The following is a 22,845-nucleotide window of genomic DNA, read 5'->3' as shown; positions in this document are numbered from 1 at the left end:
TAAATATTTGGGAGGTGGGGAGCACGTAGAATATTTCTGGAGTCAATCCCGTGCTAGGTACTCAGGATCCAGCTGTGAGCAACATAGAGGGTGTACAGGAAAGAAGAACAGTAAGCAGGCAAATATCTGTGACTAATGTCAGGTGAGCACAGGAATCTAGGGAGAACACGGCAGGCAGCTCATCCTGCCTGGGGAAGAAGATGCCTGTCAGGGAAAGGATAATCCAGACACCCAGGAGTCTGAGCTTGACCGCAGTGGAATAGAGCAGGGAATGGTGTTCCAGGCAGGGGAACAGCATGGTCAGAAGCTCATATGTCAGAGGGAAAGTGACATGCTGGAGGCACATGTTTGATAAACATTTGATGCCCACATATAAGAGGTTATTATTATAATGTGTTCCATGAGAAAGACTTGATTAATTTCCATACATTTTCTGGTTCATTTTTCAAAGGACTAATTCTGTAGTTGTAAGAAACACAGTTGCTGCTTAATAAATCTCTGCTGAATGAATATTGAATGTGTAAACCACTAAAGAAGAATCTGACAGTCCATAGAGTTGAAATGGAATTAGAAAGAACTACATACCAGCGTGAAATCTAGGTGATCTGTCCAGTAATGCATATGATACTCCTCAGTCTGCTTTTTCCCCCTTTCTTCTGTTTTGGAATGTTTCAATGGTACAATTTTATAATATGTTTAGGGCCTTACATCTCCTGTACAACAGTGGATTTAGCTCAATTCCCTTAACGCCCTACGTCTTCTGCAAGTTTGTGAACTCAGCCCGTGTGAGTGTCAGTCTGTTTGGATACCCCCAGCTGATGAAGATGGTTTAGAGACGTCCCATACTGGGAAGAGCGTCAGCCCCGGGACCTGGAAGCTCTGGGCTTTATTACCAGCCCATCAGTTACCAACGGCATAACTTTGGCAAGACACATGGCCCCTTTGAGCCCAAGAGCTAGGGGTGTAAGATGGGGATTTTATACCCATCTCTCCGGGTGGTGGTGAAGAGAGAATGTGCTGAGAGCGGCAATGGTAAATGCTCAAGAAATGTCCCCGCCCTTCTTACCTTCTTATTCTAGGCCCCTGTAAGCAAACCCCACTCTCAGAAACCACGGCCTTCTCATGAAGGGAAAAAGGAGCTATTCAAATGAAAAAGAAAATAAATAGGAGGTCGTACTTAACAGGGTTCGCCGTGCCAGCAACGCGGAGCGGCTAAGCCAGTTTCTGAAACGCTTTCTGAAAAGGCTGAATTGCTTTCCGCCGGAGGTTTAAGTTGTGCTCGCCCACTTCCTGCCCTGGGTGTGTGTTGGCTACAGGGCTTCCTGAAAGGACGGGGCCAAAGCACTTGAAATGCTTGCCAAGGAGGAAGCCGTACCTTCGCAGAAGCCGGGTCCACGGGCACCGGAAGGCAGAGAGGGGTTTGGGGGGCGAGGGCCCAACTGGGGCACTCGTTTATGGTGACTGGGCTGCGGCCGGACTCTGAGGGACCTCCATGCAGCAAAAGGCACCGTTTATTTGTCCATTCCCCCAACACTCTGTCCTCCTACCGGGCCCAAGGCCTGGGCTAGCTCCTGGGTCTGGAGATGGCCTGCCACAGCCCCTGGGCCCCTCACAGTCCCGGTGTGTGTGTGTGTGTGTGTGTGTGTGTGTGTGTTGGGGAGTTGGGGTGGGAACTGGGATTCTGGGGTGGAAGTCACATAAATAATAATCAGAGCAGAGCCGCAATGCTTGCTCTAAGCATTGGTTGGTCACAGTTGGCCTAAGGGATTTGCATAATTGACCGTTAAATATCCTCTCTCAGCCCTGGGAGGGGAGGGGGCGGTGACCAGCGCTGTCTCCATTTCACAGATGAGGAAAGAGGCAGATGGAGTCACACAGCTTGAAAGTGACAGAGCTGGTGTGTGAACCCAGAAGGTTTGGCTCTCTGGTGTAAGTCTAAATCTCTAAGTCAAGCTGGGCCTCTAAAAGAAAGGAGTATGGGGGCCAGCCCGGTGGCCTAGTGGCTAAGTTCAGTGGGCTCTGCCTCGGCAGCCCAGGTCCAGTTCCTGGGTGCAGACCTACTCCACTCGTCTGTCAGCGGCAGCTCACGTACAAAAAGAGGAAGATTGGCAACAGATGTTAGCTCAGGGTAAATCTTCCTCAGCAAAAAAAGAAAGGAAGGAAGGAAGGAAGAAAGAAAGGAGAATGATAGTTGCCAGGAGCTTAGGGGAGGGGGACATGGGGGTATTTCATGGGTACAGAGTTTCAGTGTGGGAAGGCAAAAATGTTCTGGAGATGGATGGTGGTGATGGTTGCACAACAATGAAAATGTGCTTAATGCCAGTGAACTATACACTCGAAAACAGTAAAAAAAAAATTTATCCTCTGTATATTTTACCGCAATAAATTTTTTTTTCCCCACAAAGACAGGGGAATATAGCATAGCTCTAGAAATACTCATCACATTGCGCAAGAAATGGAATATCTTTCGTTATAAAATAAATCATTAAAAATGGAAACTGCGGAACAGATTTTCCATAGATCAGGAGCCGTAACCAGCCGCTGATCTCCGGTTGTAAATGTCAAAGACCTCTGGTTATGTGAGTGTGACATCGACACAGCGAGCATGTTGGCTCAGCTAAGTCAATTCTGTTACTCTGTTGAAGAGAATCTGTTAAGTGAGTCATTTAGTGTCCTATAAACAAAAGCGAGGGGAAACCTCTGGGCCTCTGGATACGCTCTCTACTGCACCCCGCTATCTGCTGACAGCCCGGGATCTTCCAGGTTCCCTGGGGACCAGGTCTGGGAAGGAGACATCTCCTGAGTGAGTGTCCCCCATGCTGCCTGGAACAGGTACCCCATTTAAATCCTCACAACCATGGCTCTGGGAGGGGCCTGAGAACACCAAGAGCTTGGGGTCAAGTGCCTTGCACAGTGGTGGACGGGAGCCTGGTCTGCCCCTGGGCCTGTGCTCGGCCGAGGCAGCTGGCTGGCTCGGACTGCCCAGGGCAGAGAGGGCTCGGCATTGCCATGACTGGCCCCTTCATAGCAATGAATCGCCACCTTTAGAATGGAGAAAACTCCAAACCATCACCTTAGATAAAGTCACCCCTCATTTTCCAAGGAAATTAAGGTTTCAGAGACGGCGTAGGGAGATGCCCAATATCACACAGCTTGTTAGCATCGAAGTAAATTATTTTCTTCCTTCTTGCCTTCTCTCTGTCCTTCAACAGATATTTATTGAGTCCCTTCTCTTAGGTGGCAGCAGAGTGAGATGATTTGAGCCAGCCTGTCCAGTTTGAACCTGGGCTCCACTGTTAATTAACGGCGTGAGCTTGAGAGAGTTACTTGACTTCTTGCCTACCAGCGCCTCATCTGTCAAGGGAGAGGCGAGGATCCCGCACCCACCTCGTAGGGTTTTTATGAGGATCACCTTGGTTAACTGCGCCAGGCACTTAGCGTCCATATTAGCTGTTACACACTCCCAGGTCCCAAACCATGCATGACGGGATGTGGCAGGCTGGCAGAAAAGTTGCATCAACTTCACAATTTTGCCGAGTGTCACCCTCACGTCTTCTTAGGGCATCCTGTCCAGACTCTGTGCTCAGCTGGGAATACAGAGACGACCAGCTCAGCTCAGTGTGATAAAGACGTTGACAAATGAACCGCTGTAAGCTGCATGGGGACTATCACACATGCATTATTAAGTTGAAAAATTATAATCCTCGATGAATAACCTCAATAATAATGTATTGTTTCGTAGATCCATTTCCCATTGTTGTGTAATAAATTACCACGAAACTAAAGGCTTGAAACAGCGCCCATTTATGAGCTCACAGCTCAGGAGGGCAGACGTCTGAGTGGACTCAGCTGGGTTTGGGACTCTGGGTGTCACAGGCCTGGACTCGCATTTGGGGCTCTGGGGAAGAATCTGTTCCCAAGGTCATCAGGTCACTGACAGAACGCAGTTTCTTAAGGCCATGGGTCTGAGGTTCCCACTTCTTTGCTGGCTGCCAGCCGGGAGCCACTGTCTGCTCCTGGAGGCCGCCTATGGTCCTGCTGATGTTGCCCCCCACCTGCAAACAGCAGTGTCAGGTCGGATCTTTCCACCGTTGGAGTCTCTCTGACTTTCCCTTCTGCCACCAACCTCAGAGAAGTCTCTGCTTTTGAAGGGTTCCTGTCATTGGATCAGGCTCACCTGGGTAATCTCCCAGAGTCAACTCATTAGTAACCTCCAGGACATCCACAGGATCCCTTTTGCCATATAACTACCCTAACCACGGGAGTAACACCTCATCCTACGCACAGGCTCCACCCACGCTCAAGGGGAAGGGGCTCCACAGGGCTCACAGGAGGTCATTGTAGCATTCCGCCCACCCATCAGGCTGGGCTAGGTTTTGCTATGATAACAAACAAGCCCACCAAAGGTGGGCTGGGGCATTGTCCCAGGTCGTCTCCACGTCAGGGTGAGGCTGGCAGAGCAGCCACCACCTTCAGCTCAGGTGCTCTCATGACAGAGAAAGAGAGCATGACAAAGCACGGAGGGGCTCTTAAAGCTTCTGCCTGGGAGTAAAGCTCATTGTATCCTCCTATGTGTCATTGCACAAAATAACTCACAAGGCCGTGGGTAACTTCAAGGGCTCGGGGCACCTCAGTCCTGGTGTGGGTCTGGGAGAGAGGAGACTAGACCTATTTGATGACCAGCATTATTGAATACCAGAAATAGTCAGTCCTCAAAGAGAAAGCAAAGGTTGGGAGCGCCGGCCCTGTGCCAGGCACTCTGCTGGGTACTATATTAGTCACAACTCCTCCCGTTGCAAGAGATAGAAGAAACTTCACTGAAACCACTTCTAGCCAAAAGGAAATATAGGCCTGTAGGTAGAAAGGACCCCAGGGCAGCTGGCAGAGTTCAAGGGGCAACTGCAGGACTCAGCCTCCGGGACTGGATTCAGGGATGCAGCTCCAACCAGACTTTCTTCCTCTGTCCATCTCTTAGCTCTGCTTGCAAACATTCCGGCCTTGCCCGTTCCTCCAGCAGAGAGACCTGTGCCAGGACGGGAGACATAACTGCTGGCAACCACAGCAGGAACGTTGGGGGAATGAGAGCGACTTTCTTCCTGCACCCATCTATGAACCCCAGGGGAGGACGCTGATCGGTCCATCCTGGGACGTGTGCCCATCACTGTTACCATAGTGGGGACGTAGGAACTGGCCTAAGATGGAGTTCAGGAACAAGGTCTATAACCAGACAAAAAGAAAGAAAAGATAAAGAAAATGAAAACCACAGCTCCCGCAGTCACTCCAGCTGTTCCATGTTTATTTCCTCTTCATGAAAACTCTGCTCAATAAATGTTACAGACCCCATGCATCAGAGGAAGACGAGGAGTGACAAGATTCTCCGAGCCACATAACAGAAGAGAGGTTTAAACCCAAGTCTGTATTTCTCCAAAGCCTGTGTTCTGTCTGCAAAGCCAAGCCGGGGCTCTTCTTGAAAGACTTGTTCTGAGTCCTTCCTGCGTAAACAGGCTCAGGGAAAACGTCTAAGAGAACTTGTACTGCACACTGTTTCCCATTAAAACTTGAATCCACTTCTTGAGGCTTATAGAGGGGTCTCTATTCTAAAACACGGGATTCTTTTCATAATCGCTGCCTTAAGGCCCAGCCAGCCTCAGTGTTTGTCTTCATTCCTTCACTCGGGACCATGTAGGCCAACTTTCCACTTGGGTTTGCCAAAAGCGCAAGTAACAAGCTCAAAAACACTTCACATAAACAGGGAGAGATGCCTTGCTTTTAACCAAAGGAACGCTGATGTCAACAGGAGCACTGGAGACAATATCCCGGCTAGCTGCTCAAGCTACTCCCTGCCCCACACCCCCCAGGAACTCCTGGCTCTCCCTGCTGCATCAGGACAGCACAGGCATCGCTGGCTCCTGGCTTCTGACCTCAGACTGCAGGCAGGAGGGGGGACACCCAGAGATGGCCTTTTTGGCAGAAGTGGCCTCCAACCCCGGCTGTCATCATCTCAGGCTCTGTGTGTGTCTAGTGTGATACTGCCACTGGGCTCTTCCAATCGCTGGCAGAGAGCCACTGGCTGGACGTCGGGCAATAGGGGAGATTGGCCATGGCCATTTCAACCTTGGCTGCCATCACAAGCAGGCACAGGACAGGAACATAGGGAACGCTTGGGAGAGGTGTGATTCTGTGCTTGAGCCAAGAAACAAGGAGTCAGGAAAACAGCGAGTTCCTATTTCTTACAGTCTGCTCAGGAATTTCCCATAACCCCTTGGGGTTGTATCACTTATTGGAATACGCCAGCCTGAGTAGCCAGGAGGAAAAGGTCAATGCTCTTTATCTGGAAATGCTAAACGAGGCCCCAAAGTATGAAGATACTAGGTCATGGGGCAGACACGGCAGGGGCTGCTCCAGCATTTGTGCTCAGGACTCTCTTCAGTGATCACGGGGAGGTGCTGCTTCTCCCAACAGGGATGAGATAGCATGTGTCCTGGACTCTATTGGCAGCCACTTTGTGACCAGGCAGGGACCCAGCTTTGGGATGGAGCTAATGGCATGTGTGTCAGTTCAGGTTCAACCAAAGAAGCAGAGCCATAGTGAGAGATTTATTGCCAGGACTTGGCTGACAGAGTTGTGGAGGCTGGCCAAGAAGGTCCAGAATGCCAGGGCAGGCTGTCAGGGAGGGCAAGCTAGACTCTCGGGGTGGGCTGAGGCTGCTCCACAGGCAGAATTCCTTCTTCATCGGGAGAGTTCTTCTTCTTCCTCAACTCTGCTCTTAACATCTTTCAGCTCATTGACTCAGGCCCACCCAGAATATCTAGGATAATCTCCCTTCCGTCCCTTCCTTAGAGGCAACTGATTATGGACTTCAATCACATCTACAAATACCTTCACAGTGACACCTGGCTTAGTGGTTTGATTGAAAAACTGGTAACTGCAGCCTGACAGAGTCGACACATCAAAAGACCATCACAGTATGGAATAGGGAGACAGAAAAAGAGGATTTCTTGGTGACTTCCTTGAATTCCTAGATCAAACCATTCCTGAGCTCCACACTACCACTGCACTTCCCAGTTGTACTTTCCAGAAAATCCTGCCTTTGGTATCTCGAGCTGCATTTTCTGTAACTTGCAAGCTACAGTCCTAACAAGAGGAGCCCAAACAAGGAGGTGGCAGCCTCGTTCCGACCAGACCTCCCAAGGAGGGTTGTGTTTCAGACTGGGGCCCAGATTGTGTGACAGGCGCTGACACACAACAGAGTTGATGAAGGAAGATGTTTACTGACGCCTACTCTGTGTTGGGCCTGGCCTCCGCGCTGGACACACACACAACAGGACACTCACTCTGCCCATGGGGGATGGACAAGCAAACAGACAACAACCAGAGTGGACAAAGCTGGGCAGAGCAGAGGTGCGTGCAGGGGCTGTGGTATCTGTGCAGGCAGAGGGGACCCAGTCCAGCCTCTGTGGGCCAAGGCAGGCTTCCTGGAGAAAGTGACATTTCAGCTCAGTCTGGAAGGTTGAGAAGGAGCAAACCAGGGAGCCTAGTGAGGGAAAGATGTTCCTAAAAGAGGGAGCATTTGAAGTTCCAAGGCCACTTGGATACGGTAACTACAAACCCTAGGGATTGCTAATGCTGTGTGATTAACAAGTCCCTTAACCTCTCTGTGCCTCAGTGCCCTCAAATGATGATAATAGAATGAATGCATTAAACCTCATACAGGGCTCTGAGGAAGGCAGCGCTTCCAGAGTTGGCTATTGTCATCGTCACTGTCATTATTACCCCAGTAAAAGTGCAGGAACGGACTGGCAGAGATGGGTGGAGAGCTCAGCTGGGACCAGGCTGCAGACCTGAGACTATCTCCCAGGCCTCAGGGAAGCAGGGAAGAATGTGAAACAGGGGCTGGCAAGAGCGGATTTCTGCTTTAGAAATGGCTCCTGGGAGGAGAAAGGATTCGGGGCAGAGAGACGTTGATCGTGGTCCCATGGTGGAAAAGGATCTTGAAGCCACCTCCCATGGGAAAAGTTTCAAAGAATCAGGATGGGGTGGGAGCAGGGATGAGTAGACAGACTGAGGAAGGAGAGCAGTCTTCGAATCACCACGGGGCGGTTCTGCGGAAGAAGGTACAGGAGTTTTAGGCCAAGGACGGCAGCACCAGGGGGTCCTCACATCTCCCCTCCACCTTGGGTAGGATTTGTATTAGTCAGAGCTGCCCAGAGACTGGAAGGCAGCCTTAGTGGGGAGTGAGCTCCCCATCCAGGGAGGCATGCAAGCAGACCCTGGATGAGCACTTGATAGGGAGGCTGTAAAGGAAGCACAAACACCAGGCAGGTTGATGTAGATCATTTCTAAGTTCCTCACAACCTTAATCTCTGTTATTCTACTCAACCCCAGAGAGATGGTGAATGAATTTCCTATTGCTGCTATAACAAATCACCACAAACCGAGAGGCTTGAAGCATCACAGATTTATCCTCTCACAGTTCTGGAGGTCAGAAGTCCACCCTGGGTCTCCCTCGGCAGATCTTGGCAGGGCTGCATTCCTTTCTGAAGTTCTAGGGGACAATCTTTCTCTTTGCCTTTTCCAGCTTCTAAACACTTCCTGCATTCCTTGGCTTGTGGCCTCTTCCTCCATCTTCAAAGCCAGCAGCACAGCATCTTCCAAATTCTCTCTCTCTCATACACCGCCCCCCGCCCCCCACATCTCACCCACCCACCTCCCCACAGCATTCCCCAACTCCTGGATGGAACCACCGCCCAGGAGAGGTTCCTGAAGCACCAAGATTTCCACCATCACGCCATCACCCAGTGTGTCTCAATGAGTTAACTGCCCTCTTTACTCTCCTCCATGAGGACAGCATCTCCATCTCTACGGGTCACAGTTCTATCCCCTATTGTCCACCTCGGGCCTGACACGCAGTAGGCTCAATAAGTAAATATGTGTCCAGCAAACGAGTGAAGAATCCATTCAAAGAAAACAGCTGATTCCCAGCTGAGAAATATTCACCCACTTGTTAGCCCTGGTTGCTGGGCTCTCGCAGTATGGTGAGGTACCGCGCCATGACGGGCCCATGCTCCGTCTATGACACTATGGGGGATGGAGAAACCTTTGGGAGAAGACAAAGGCTTTAGTCTGTGGGAAGATTCCTGCCTGGATTTTTAACATTTGCATTCCTGATGGAGCAGCCTGATGCTGAAGGAGCCACAGGAAGGGGGCCTGGGAAGGGGGCTGCAGGGGGCAGGGGAAATGGGCAGTGGCAAAGGAGACCTTTGCGAGCAGAACACAGCATGTCGGCCTCCTGAGACCTGCCTGCATCCAGGGCAGGGTCTCCCTGGCAGCCAGTGTGGGGCCGATTCGGGCTGCACCCTGTGGGTTTCTCAATAGGCTTGTGCCTCGTTCTGAGGAACAAGATGAACAATCATCCAGTTAATTCAGCAAAGCCTGCCTGAGCATCTGCTCTGCCCGGCTGCGTGCTGGGTGCTGACAAACCAAGATGAAAAAGGAGCGCCCAGTGGGTGAGGAAGACAGCTGAGATCCGGCTAGCTCAGCGTCTGGTGCTCAGCACGCAGGGAAAGCTTCCGATTTGCCCGGGAAGCCCATCGACAGCCTTACATGGTGTCCCGAGGAGGACAAGGCCGGGTCTCCCGCGACACGTTTCTCCCAACCTCACACACGCAGAGACCCCTGTTTTCCAGCACAGCAACGTCTCCTCCGTCTGAATGGTCCAGGGAACTGTTTTGCCGCACAGGCTTGTTTTTCTTCCCTGTCCTGAATTTGACGCTCCTTCGATGAACACGTCCAGAAGCCTTGGAGCCTTTCAAAGCAGACCTGGAGTCTTCTGCTGGGGCGGGCTCGACTCCCAGGGAGGCCCACCACCCGGGCACCACCATGGAGGGAGCCAGGAGACTCCATCCAGAAGAAAAACACATCCAGGCTTGCTGCTTGCACCTCCAGACACACACAGTTCTGCCCCATCTGAGAGGGTGCCCAAGAGACGGTCCCCAGGCCATCCCGCTAAAGGTGTTAAGAGGACACACTCTCACCCACAAAACAGGAAGGCATGGCTGCGATCCCTGCCCAGGGCTTCAACACCAGAAAACTAGGTAAACAGAACGTCAGAGCTAGAAGGGACCTCCGCCACTGCCCAGGTCGGTGCTGCTCTGTTTACACACGGGGAACGGGCTCCAGGATCAGGAGGGGATTTCTCTGGGCAAACAGAGCTGGAGCAGCTGGAGCCAGGCTTTCATCCCTGTTGTTGACCTTCCATCCCGCCCCATGTCGAGGACACTGCGCTCCTTTCACCCAAACCTCTGGTCCTCATCCGCAGTTATTTTGTTCTGGGAACGTGAGGCCTGCCCGGCCCCCACTCCTGCCCTCCCTTGCAGTGAGAGAGGCTCTGGAGACAGATAGACACGGGTCCAGAGCCCCGTTCCTGCCCTCATTAGCCTTGTGACCTCAGACAGTTTCGTATCCCCTGAGACCCTCAGTTTCCTCGTCTGGGAAATGGAAATGACCCCACCCACTTCACTGGCTTTCTGTGAGGCTCTTGGCATTTGTGACAACAGCAGGATATGTTTGCAGAAGCGTGGCAGAAGTGATGCTCAGTGTTAAGTAAGAACTTTCCTCTCCTTTGACAGCTCCTTCTCTTGGCTTGTTGCTTGGTCTTGGGCAGCCCGAGGGCCCAAACTCATTTCTGATGGCAAGAGTCCTGCTCCCCCCCAGTTCCACACTGGAGACCGGAAGGATGTAAAGAGGACAGGGCATGGAGTCGTCTTGGACCATTTGCCTCCAGCTTTGTGACCTTGGGCGAGTTGCTGGAACTCTCTGAGCCTCAATTTTTCCATCTGGAAAATGGGACTGTTTTCTGCATGGCACCCACCTCTCGGGGACACTCATAGGAATGGAGACCTTCACATGAGCTCAGACAGTGATACCGGCTCAGTGTCTTTGATTCCTCACCGTGGTCTTGTGAGTGAGGTGCTCTTGTCACTCTCACTTCACACGTGAGAGGAAGGAAAGAGTTAAGAAACTTGCCCAAGGTCATTACCAGAAGTGGGTAACCATGTATAGCACCAAGCGAGCGAACATCTAAGGAGAGAGCTTACTCCTTTGACTGGTGCTTTTTCCAGGAGAGCTGCCTGCAGAACGTCGTCCCCAGAAGAGATGCACAGCGGGAGAACCAACGCTTCCCGAGGCTGGGCTCCGTGCCGGGGCCTGTGCTGCGAGCTTGAAGACACTCACACCTCCGCCACCACGGGCACTAGCACGAGCCCATCTTCCAGATGCAGAGGGCAAGTGACCACCCAAGGTTCCCCTGGCTGGTCGGGGGTCGGTGGACCCTGACACCCAGGCTGCCTGACCCCAAGCCCTGATCATTGATGCTCCCCCAATCCATCACTTCTGGCCCCTTTCCTTCTCCCAGTTCTGCTCCAGGAGATCAGCCAGTTTTACAAAACGGTCCCCATTCTAACTGAGGGGCCTGACTGCGCACCGCTGTCTCTGACCAAACCTCGCGCTCATCTATCCTTGTCTTCCGCTTGTCCTCCACCCCCTCATCTGCCAGTCCTGCCAATTCAGGAAATGCCCCTGCCGAGAGAGAAGCTTCTATTGAAAGTGTGCAAGAGGAGGACCCTGCTTCCCTTCCAGGTGTCCCACACACCCCCCATGCAGCCCCTCCTCTCAAAACGGGGGGGCCTTCGGGTCTGAAAGGCTCCAGTGTCCCCAGCCTGCTGGGTGGGCGTGCTCCACAGTCTTGGCTGGGCCCCACAGGAAATGGAGGCGTGGAGGACCACCCCCAGGCAGCTGCTTAAAGGGGTGGCCAGCCTGGGGCTGCAGCCAGGCCACCTTTGCAGGATGGCGCCCCAGCTGCTGCCCCTGCTGCTGCTGCTCCTGGCCGGGCCCCCTGCTGCAAGGCCCGCTCCCCCGACCTGCTACTCTAGGATGCTGACCCTGAGCCGGGAGATCACCGCTGACTTCCAGAGCCTGCAGGCCACAGAGCCCGCGGTGAGTGCCCCGCAGCCCGCCTGCAGACCAGAAGGTTCTACGCAGACCCCCTTCTTGAAAACCTGCCTTTGGATCAGGAACAGAATGCTGTTTTTCTTTTCTGTTAATCTTCTTTACTGTTAATCTCAAAGATATTTGTGCTTTATTCCCATGCTATTAAATATGGTACCGATGGTTTGCACTTGCTTTTAAATCCAAGGAGAAGTAATTAAAGACATCACAATTTTTGTTTTAACTGGCTAGCAGATATCAAAAGATCTGTTGTAAAGTGTAAAAAAAGAAAAGAAAAAAGTTGCCCATAGAGTCTAGAACTCTAGTCTTAAGGAGGACCAAAGAATGAGGTTCATTTATTCTCTGCACTAGCCCACGTGCCCTGAGGGGCTGACTCCCAGAACTGGGCTCCACCCCGTACCTGCCGTAGGACCCTGGGCACATTCCTCAGCCTGAATCTGTGTCCCCAGCTGTGGAGGGACATAGCAGAGCTTCAGGCGGCCGAGAGGGTTCAAGGAGTGAATGCAGACACAGCGCAGGGCAGAGCCTGCCAGGGGATGCGTGGCTGTTCGCACCACCGTTTCAGGAGGAAGACCTGGGGCTCAGAGAGGGGAGTCCCAGAGGGGCGGCTCGCACGAGACTGGGCCTCCTGACTGCTCATCCAGCGTAGCAACAAAGTGAATTTAGGAAAGAAGGGAATTAAACTTCATTCAAAGCTTTGGTAACATTTAAAAGTGTCTCTTTACCACTTGCAAACAGTTCAAACAAAATGTGGTGTTTCCCAGACATGGGGTTTATGATACCCTAACACCCTCTTTGAATTTTCTTTTGTAAAAGTTAAATGATGTGTATTTTTTTTCTAATTGTAAAAGTCGTATACTTTTGTAGCATGGTTGGAAAATGCACAAAGAACAAAGAAGAAAATAAAAGTTACTTGCAATTCTGCCACCTAGAGGGAAAAGCTGCCATAACACTCTGGAGGGCGGTATGTCAGCTTTCGGTCTATGCAGGGGCATCTGTGCGGTGCTTGCGCGCGCGTCTGTGTAAACAAATTGGATCGAACAGCACAGCAGCTTTGCAATTTTCTTTTTAATGACACCATCAAATAAGGTAAAATTCTTTTGTAACGACATTTTGTTGCATAATTGCACCACGATTTACCCATGAATTCCTGGTTATTACATTTGCAGAGCAATCGTCTTTTAAAGGAATCTGATTTTAAAATGCAAAAAGAAGTTCACAGGCTCAGAGCTAGCTGCACAGCTGGAGGGAGAAGTTAGGTGTTCTCATTCTTTAATCTCACAACTGGGAAACTGAGTCACATAGAAGAAGGACGCCTGCCCAGGGCACACTGGGAATTACTGATGGGTAATTACTGTTAGGGCAGGACCAGCAGCTGGATCTTCTGGCGTTCAGTCCTGCACAGAAGCAAAAGCAAATAGAGTAATAGAAAAGCCCACACATCCATGCACTTTTCTGTTACTATAGTATATATTGTATATATGTTACTATTTGTAGACTACAGTTATAGAACTGTTTAAATATACATACACATACATGAGTACGTGTGTGTCCATATGTCTGACAGTTCCGTGACTCACAGTAAATGATGTGAAGGTTGCACTCGAAAAGTCCAATTCTGGAAGAGCAGTTTCCCATTTTTGGAGGGATGTAGCATATGGTATAAGAAGGTACTGTGCAGGTCAGCACCAAGGAAAGATCTGAGGCTCGTCTGGCTGTTGGAGGGCTGGCAGAGAGCCTTCTGTCCCCGGGTTGAGGGTGTGTCCCTGTGGCCATCACAGCAACCCATATCCCTTCCTGCAGGAGCCGTGTGTGAGATACCTGCCCAGGCTGTACCTGGACATACACGTAAGAGGGGTCTCCCTGCCCGGGTGGGGGCGGCATGGAGGTGGGAGGGATCCTGTGCAGCGGCATGCAGGGGCCCCCAGCTCCCGTCCCCCTGGCTGCTGACGATTCCCACAAGACCCCTCCCTGCTGTCGCTCCCAGAATTACTGTGTGCTGGCCAAGCTCCGGGATTTCGCGGGCTCGCCCCAGTGTTGGCGAGTGGCCCAGGTGGATGCCTTGAAGGACAAAGTACGGAAACTGTACACCATCATGAACTCGTTCTGCAGGAGAGTGAGTGACGCCATGAAAAATTCTCTTTCTACTTGTTATTAGCGGAGACCTTCAAAGCTTTTAGAAGAGGAGGGCTCGGGATGGGGGTGGGAAGGAGGTGAGGTCTGGAGCTGTTACTCTTGGTGTCCCCAATGCCTGGTCCAGAGTTGTCACTCCGTAATTAAGGATGCAATCATTCACTCCCTGACGCGTCTATCCATCTATTCATCTGCTCAACCACTGTGTGAGTGAATTCAATAAATAATAAAAGAATATATGAGATTCAGTGGGAATGTGAAGAAAGATGTGAGCAGCTCTCCTTGGGAGAGTAAGGGCTGGGACGTTTCCACACACAGGGGAGTAATTGAAGAGTCTTTAGGATAACCAAGAGTCCTATCGTTGTGCATGGGCTCTGCGGCCACCTTCAGTAACATTCCTGCCCATTGCACGTCTTTTTCAGGATTTGGTCTTCCTGTCGGATGACTGCAATGCCTTGGAATACCCAATCCCAGTGACCACGGTCCTGCCAGGTCACCAGAGCTAAGGCAGCCCCCACCAGAGAGAGACCCCCAGGAGCTGAAGTTACGTCGGCTGCCCAGACACACCGGGCTAACGCCATGGCCCCACAGGTCTCCCTGTTCCTGTAGCATCTGAAACTGTCACGTGTGTCTCCTCCTTCCGGAGAGCAGGGTTTGTGTCCCCCACCCTGGAACCTACTTTGAACAGAGTTAGAAGCCTTGCCTCTCATTCCCTTGGTTTTGTCCTGCCAGGATGGTTAGATACATGAGCACATTTATTTGGTTGCTAAGAAGAAAAGGGCAAACCAGCTTCTCTTTTATGAACAACTAGCTTGAGAACAAGCAAAATAGCATGTTTGTAGTACTGCTTGAATGGAGTCATGGAACCATTTTTCTTTCTTGTTAGGAACCTGCTTACATTTAACAAAGCTTCTATTTTATACTTTCTCCCACCACAAACTTTCCTTATAGTACTCTATCATTTTTAGAGAAATTTTACTGCCTATAAAATGTATTTGCAAGGTTCATAATTATGTAGTGCTGATGGGAACTTTCATTGAAAGGTGATAAAAATCAAATAAAGACTATCTTTACAGTAAGAAACATGTGTCCTGCTGTTTGTCCAAGGTGGACGTCAGCATGTTTATTCCATGCTGTTTCTGAAAGTTGCTGCTCTGAGCAAGATGCATCTTTCTCCCGTTTCCCATGAAGAACAGGTGTCTCTGGGTCTGCTTCAATCCGCCTGTGTGAATGTCCATCCTCAAAGCACTGGGAGATGCTCTGACTTACATTTAGGGACGGACATGCATTCTACCCATGGCAGTACAGTATCTGGCACTTACCGCAAACATCAGTTCACTGAGTCCTCATGGCAAACCTGGAGACCGGCATCCTAGGAAGCTGAGGCTCGTGTAGATTAAGAAACTTGCCCCAAGTCACCAGCTGGTAAGTGGAGGAGCCTACATTGAGCTCCAGGGCTCCAAAGCCACGATCTTCCCAGTGCACCCTCGCTGGCTCTCTGCAGGTGAAGCAGGCTTGTTTAATTAATTCACAAACCCAATGATAAAATCTCAGAAAAGTAATTGAATGTTTGAAAAATATTCCAAATGCTAATCCTCTTTTAAATTCACGTGTTACCCTGGGATCTTTCTGTCTCCTTTGCCCACTTCTGCACAGATGGTCCCTGCTTTTCCTCACTAGTCTTAGATGCCTCTGACTTCTCAGACGATTTATGAGAATGATTGATTAGGTTGTTATTGTCTATTTAGAGCCACTAGACCACAGCAGCACCGCCTTGCCTTCCGAGGGCCGCCATAACAAAGGACCACAACCTGGGCGGCTTGAAATGAGAGAGATTTCTTGTCTCGTAGTCTGGAGGCTGGAAACTCTGAAATCTGAGTGCTGGCAGGGTCCTCCTCTCGCCGAGGCTTTAGGAGAGAACCTCCTTGTCTCCTGCTGGCTTCTGGTGGCTCCTGGCAATCCTTGGCTTATAGACACATTGATTCAATCTTGCCCTCATCAACACATGGTGTTCTTCCTCTATCTGTGTCTCTCTGTCCAAAATTCCCTCTTTTTGCAGTAAAATTTGCAGCTGACATGATCTTATATCGAGAAAACCCTAAAGACTACACAAAAAACACCCTGTTAGAATTAATAAACAAATTCAGTAAAGTTATAGGACACAAAATCAATATACAAAAATCAGTCGTATTCCTACACGCTAACAACAAACTATCAGAAAAAGAAATTAAGAAAACAATCCCATTTACAATAGTATCGAAAAGAATAAAATACATAGGAATTAATTTAACCAAAGAAGTAAAAGCCATGTACACTGAAAACTAAGTGACACTGATGGAAGAAATTGAGGAAGACACAAATAAATGGAGAGCTATCTCGTGTTCACAGACGAAAAGAATATTGTTAAAATGTGCATATTACCCAAAGGGACCTACAGAGTCAGTACGATCTCTATCAAAATTCCACTGGCATTTTTCACAGAATTACAAAAAAGCAATCCTAAAATTCATATGGAACCTCAAAAGACCCCAAACAGCCAAAGCAATCTTGAGAGCAAAGAGCAAAGCTGGAGGCATCACACTCCCTGGTTTCAAACTATATTGCAAAGCCACAGTAATTAAAAACAGTATGGTGCTGGCATATAGATCAGATGGAACAGACAGAGACCCCAGATATAAACCCACACATAGACAGTCAACCAACTTTAACAAAGGCACCAAAACATACAACAGGGAAAGGACAGTCTCTTCAATAAATGATGCTGGCAAAACTGGACAGCCACGTGCAAAAAATGAAACTACACCCCTATCTCACACCGCTCCAAAGAACTAACTCAAAATGGATTAAAGGCTTAAATGTAAGACCTGAAACCGTAAAACGACCAGGAGAAAACATAGGGGAAAAGCTCCTTGACATTGGTCTTAACAATGCGCAGGCAACAAAAGCAAAAATAAATGGGATTACATCAAATTCAAAAGCTTCTGCACAGCAAAGGAAACATCAACAAAATGAAAAGGCAACTTACCGAATGGCGGAAAATATTTGCAAGCCGTAAATCTGATAAGGGGTTAATATCCAAAGCATATGAAGAAGTTTTGCAGCTTGATAGCAAAAAATCCCAAATAGTCCAATTAAAAAATGCACAAAGGACCTGAATAAACGTTTTTCTGTAGAAGACACACAAATGGCCAGCAGGTACAGGAAAAGGTTCTCAGTATGGCTAATTATGAGGGAAATGCAAATCAAAACCACCATGAATCATCACCTCACACCTGTTAGGATGGCTTTCATCAGAAAGACAACAGATCACAGGTTTTGGCGAGGATGTGAGGAAAAGGGAATCCTTGTGCACTGTTGGTAGGAATAGAAATTGGTGCAGCCACTGTGGAAGATAATATGGAGGTGCTTCAAAAAATTGAAAATAGAACTACCACATGATCCAGCAATCCCATTTCTGGATATATATCTGAAAGAAACAAAATCAATATCTCAAAGAGCTAGCTGCACCCCCATGTCCACTGCAGCATTATTCACAATAGCCGAGATACGGAAACAACCTAACAGTCCCTTGATGGATACATGAATGGAGAAGGTGATTTATCTAACTATCTATCTATGTATACGCACACACACAATGGAATACTATGCAGCTATGAGAAAGAAGGAAATCTTTCCATTTGCAATAAGGTGGATGAACCTATAGGACATTATGCTAAATGAAATGAGCCAGACAGAGAAAGACAAATATTGTATGATCTCACTCATATGTGGAATCTAAAACATAAAAATAAAAAGTTGAACTCATAGAAACAGAGAGTAGAATGGTGGCTACCAGGCGCTGCAGGGCTGGGGAAGACGGAGAGAGGCTGGTCAAAGGGTCCAAGCCTCCAGTCAGGAGGTGAACAAGACCCGAGGCTCTAAAGCGCGGCACGGTGACCACGGCTACCAGGACTGTGTTGTGTGCTTGACATTTGCCAGGAGTGTAGACCCTAAGTGTTCTCGCCACACACGCACACACAAAGTAGCTATGTGAGGTGATGGCTATGTTAATTTAACTGGATTGCGGTAGTCATTTCGCAAATTATAACCTATGTCAAGTCACTACATTGTATAGTTTAAAAATGTACAATTTTATTTGTCAATTACACCTCAACAAAGCTGAAAAAACAAGACAAAAGAAACACAATTTCCTCTTCGTGTAAAGACACCAATTATTGGATTAGAGCCCGGTCTACCGAAGGTGACCTCATCTTAATTTGATAACAAAGACCCTAATTCCAAATAAGCTCACATTCCCAGGCATATGGGGTTAGGACCTCAACATATCTTCTTGGAAGACAAAATTCAACCCACAGTGATCATCCTTTCAAGAGACAACCCCTTCACAAGGAAAATCATGCAACAAACTAAGTCTTTGTTACCACCACCCCCATCCACCACCTCCTGCTGGAGACAAACTGTGGAGGGGCCGGCGGCACGTCACACACCGGCCCGCTGAACCTTCACAACACTGTGGCCGGGTGGGTGTCGGCAACCCTGAGTAACAGCGCAGGCAACACACTAGGCTTAAAGGTAAGTGATTTCCCCAGACAGCAGATAAGTGGTAGCAAGGGATTCCAGACAAAAGGCAAGGGCTAGAAGTCTTCATTTCGTGGCTCTCTAACCCTCTGCTATTTCTAGGTAGCAAAACAAACCAGTGAAGACGAGAACAAATTTACTCATTTCAGGCATTTGTTTATTTCTTCACTGTTTACTGAGTGCTTATTATGAACTCGGCAAATACTGAGATGAAAAGCAAAGAATATTTCCTCTTAGGTTAGCAGAGGAGACATTTGCAAAATGGAGGAGACAGCAGAGGAAGGAGCGAGTAATTCTGCCTGAGATGGGGCAGAAGAGTTTCTTAGAGGACTGGGCATTTGAACAAGGTCTTGAAATAGGACTGGAAACTTGGTAAGCTGAAAAGGGGTGGAAGCAGAAGACACAACGTAGCCAAAGGCACGGAGACTCCTGGTGGAGACCGGTGGTTTAACACTAACATGTGGTTGGGAGCTCAGGAGCGGAGCTGAAAATGCAGCGGGATGGGGTGTAAACAATGGTAGTTGTGGTAAGGCTTGCCAGGGACACTTGGGCAAAGTGTCTCTGTTCCGACACCAGCTGTGTAACCAGGTCAAACAAAGGAGAATCTCTTGTTAGGAAGAAAGATTGGGAGCCAATGGTTGGACGTTGTCAGTTCCCAAAGGGGTCCCTTTGCTTTGGATTTCAAAGACGACAAATAAGGACATTGCTCCTCCCCATGAGTACCAGCCCATTGCCAAGCCAGATGTCTGGGGATCATCCTGGACTCTTTCTCCATCTTTATCCATCGCCAACTGGTCAACCCTACCTTCTCTGCATCTCTCGACTTCTCCATTTGCTCTTTACCACCTCGCCATTAGTTCAGAAGCTTCACAGAACGTGACATCCAGCCTTTGCTCAGAACTCAATCCTCGGATGGGCCTCACCTCACCATTAGCTCTCCCGAGTGAGAGTCTGGCCATCCCTGGTCCTTCTCCCCTGAGGCTTCCCCATCAGAAGGGGATTTCTTTTTTCTCATGGGCTTGTTAAGTGTTAGAGCCTATGTCCTATTTCTTCAACTCATTTAACTCACCTAGGACACAAAGCAGAGCCACTCATTAGCTGTGTGTCAGTGGGCAATATACGTACCTCTTTGTGCCTCGGTTTCCTCATCTGTAAAATGGGGGTGATAATAACAAAATTTCATAGTTTTGTTTGTGGGATAATACAGATTTACACGTTTAAAGCACTTACAACGTCTGGACCCTAGTAAGAGTTCTGATTAGTTCTAATTAGCTCCAAGAGCAGCAAAAGCAAATACAGTAGCTGCTTAAGAACTTATGAACTTTTAAAAAGCTTTTAAAAACTTATAGACTTTGGTTCATCAGAGTGCTGCAGTACAAAAGTCTGTAGACTCCCTCTTCCAAGATAAAATCACCATGTAAGATAAATCCTTCTCCTCACCTCCCCCGGGACCCCAGCAATGGCTCCCCAACCTGAGTCCTGACTTCCTCCCAGTCCGCCCCCACCCAGAGCCAGACGGATGTTGCTAAAGGGGAGAACTGCTTCCCATGCCCCTCTGCCTGATGCCCCCAGGGCGCCTCATAAGGCTCCCCTGGTCTGGCCTTGGCCGTCTCTGATCTCACCCATTGCTGTTTCACCCCACACCATGTCCCACATATACACGCATACCCATTTCTGTAGGCATTTCATCTCAGTATTTCCTAAATACTGCAAATCTTCTCAGATCTCCTTGTCTAAGCACATGCCGGGCTGTCTCTCCCCCCCCCCGACCCTCCCCCCTGAAAACTGCACAATTCTTCCATCTGCTCAAGTGTAACTTGTCCTCTGAGACCATCGCTGAGTCCCCTAGAGAACGACACTGTCTTTTCTGGTCTACGTTCTCTCTTATCATTAGACTTTTACATTCATCATCATCACACTTGAGCCGGTCAGTCACCTCCTCCTCCTTGACACACTTTCTTTACTTGGAGCCCCGGACCCCTCGGATTCTCTCCCACCTCACTGGTCCCCCTTCTCAGTCCCCTGCTGGTTCCTCCTCGTCTCCTCATTTCTCGGCGCTGCTGCGATCCAGGCTCGCCCCTCGCTCCTCTGCTGTCCTCTGCCTGAACTCACTCTTGGTGATGCCGTTAGTCTCGTGTCTTTAGATACCAGGCGTCCTTGTGCCCAGACAAAGAAGCTGGCAGTCAAATTTGACTCCCCCCTTTCTCACATCATCTACATGCAATGCATCAAAAAATCCTGTTCTCTCTAACTTCAAAAGATACCCAGAATCTGACCACCTTTTACTGCTTCCACCACTGCCAACCTCGTCCAAGGGCTCTCACATTTGTTTCCCCAGATTTCTGCAAGACCTTCCTGAACGGCGTCTCTGCTTCTGCCCTTGCCCTGATACAGCTTACTCTCAGCGCATCCACGAGAGTGTCCATTAAAATGGAAGTCGTCTCACCTCCCTCCTCGGCTCAAGACCCTTCAGTGGCTCGCATTTCACTCAGAGTACAAGCCAAGGTCCTCACAGTGGTCTCAAGGTCCTTCGTCATCTGCCCCCACTCCTCTGGTTGCCTTCCTGACCTTCTACCTTCTACCTGAGTGATCTGGAGCAAATTACTTGCTGTCTTTCCATTTCCCCTCACTTTCCCAGTCTCAGGAGGAGAATAGTAACAGTCCTGTCCCCAGAAAGTTGTGGTGAGGAGTCAGTAAAGAAAGTCACGTAAATTGCTGAGCGCAGACCCGACACTCAGCAAACAATAACGTTAGCCACTGCTACTGTCATTCTTATCTTCATCCTGATCATCATCATCATCAAATCTTGATGCGGGGGCGGGGGGGAGCAGGTATGGATTCAAACTGTGGAGCATTTCTCATTTCAGATTGAGGTACCCTCTGATTCTCTGTGACTTCCCACTATTTACTGCCCCCAACCCATTGTCCTTGCACTCCCCGGATGACCAAATCTGAGTAGGTACCACACTGGCTTACAATCCTTCCGTGGCTCCCCATTGCCCTCAGGATAAAATCTGAGTTTTCTCACCTCCTGTTCGTTCCTTGTACGCTGCAGTCTGACTTCTAACCCTGCCACGCCCACCGAGCTGCTCTTGTAAAAACCATCCGTGTGCTCCATGCGGTCCCATCCGCAGCGCCTTTTCTGCCTTCATCCTCACTGACCCTGAGTCTCTCTGGACTCGGTGCCCACGCTCTCCTGGCTCCGTGCTTTCCTCCTGTCTGTTCGGTCTCCTTCTTCCTTGCTGACTCCTCCCACCTCTGAATGCTGCTGTGCCCCAGCATTTCGTCCTGGACCAGCGCTTCTCCCCTCTCCATACTCCCTCCCCTGTCCTCCTCGGCTGCTGCAACTTTATCTCCATGTTTATGACACCAAATCCACGCCTTCTGCTCAGACTCCCCCAGGAGGCTCAGGCTAATTTTCCAACCACCTGTCATCCTTCATCCCCCTGGCTGTGTCCCAAGTGTCTCAGAATTAACTTGTCTAAAGTCAGCGCGTCTCTTCTCACCCGTTGGTGTTTCCTGTCTCTGTACAATGCACCATTTGCTCCCAACAAAACGTGGGCTTCTATTTCTTGATTTCTTTTTCTCACTCCCTCCCATCTTTACAATTAATGAGCAAGTCCTCTACTTCTTGCCTCCAAAGCATGTATTGAACATGATGGTTAATTTTGTGTGTCAGCTTGGCCGGGCCATGGGTGCCCAGAGATTTGGTTCACGTGATTCTGGGCGCATCTGTGAGGATGTTTCTGGATGAGGTTAACATGTGAGTCAGCAGAATGAGTAAAGCAGTTGCCCTCCCCAGTGTGGGTGGGCCTCATCCAATCTGTTGGAGGCCTGAATAAAACAAAAGGCTGAGGGAGAGAGAATTTCTTCTCTCTGCCTGACTGCTAAGCTGGGCCATCCGGTTTCTCCTGCCGTCAGAGCAGGACTTACACCGTTGGCGCCGCTGACGTCATGTCTCCTGTTGGTTCTGGGAACCCTGACTAATATGTTGAACCCTCTTTTCTCCATACCTGATGCCAATCTCCTGGGCAAGGTCATCGCGACCTCTTGCCTGGGCTGACTGCGGGCTCTCAGCCTTCACTCTTGCCTCCTGCCATCCAGCTCCCACACAGCAGCCAGAATAAT

At 49.5% G+C, this 22,845-nt stretch overlaps 1 protein-coding gene and 1 long non-coding RNA gene across 4 annotated transcripts in view; one reads left to right on the top strand and one right to left on the bottom strand.

Annotated features, from left to right (window-relative positions):
- The window catches only part of CYTL1 (cytokine like 1), a 23,847-nt gene extending 8,625 nt beyond the window's left edge, over positions 1-15,222 (top strand). Inside the window, exons 4-7 of one of the 2 annotated variants that reach the window (XM_070613276.1) lie at positions 11,121-11,994; positions 13,810-13,854; positions 13,994-14,122; positions 14,562-15,222. In XM_070613276.1, coding sequence (XP_070469377.1) covers positions 11,764-11,994; positions 13,810-13,854; positions 13,994-14,122; positions 14,562-14,645 — 489 coding nt within the window. In that variant the 5' untranslated portion in view covers positions 11,121-11,763 and the 3' untranslated portion in view covers positions 14,646-15,222. Of the gene's footprint in view, positions 1-11,120; positions 11,995-13,809; positions 13,855-13,993; positions 14,123-14,561 lie in introns of those variants that run through there. The other variant, XM_008524299.2, reaches the window with a different exon arrangement.
- On the bottom strand, positions 13,057-22,845 carry LOC139082389 (uncharacterized). 2 transcript variants are annotated; one of them, XR_011538332.1, is made up of 4 exons: positions 21,746-21,952; positions 17,165-17,605; positions 15,462-16,244; positions 13,057-13,403 (listed from the first exon to the last, which is right to left on the bottom strand). It is a non-coding gene; the product is annotated as an uncharacterized lncRNA (long non-coding RNA). The 2 variants fall into 2 exon arrangements; XR_011538333.1 differs by lacking the exon at positions 17,165-17,605 and having other exon boundaries at positions 21,746-22,845.

The sequence above is a fragment of the Equus przewalskii genome, chromosome 3, assembly GCF_037783145.1.
Source record: "Equus przewalskii isolate Varuska chromosome 3, EquPr2, whole genome shotgun sequence".
Classification (NCBI taxonomy): Eukaryota; Metazoa; Chordata; class Mammalia; order Perissodactyla; family Equidae; genus Equus; species Equus przewalskii.
Note: the sequence above shows the minus strand (reverse complement) of the source record. Positions and strands in the feature narration are given on the sequence as shown.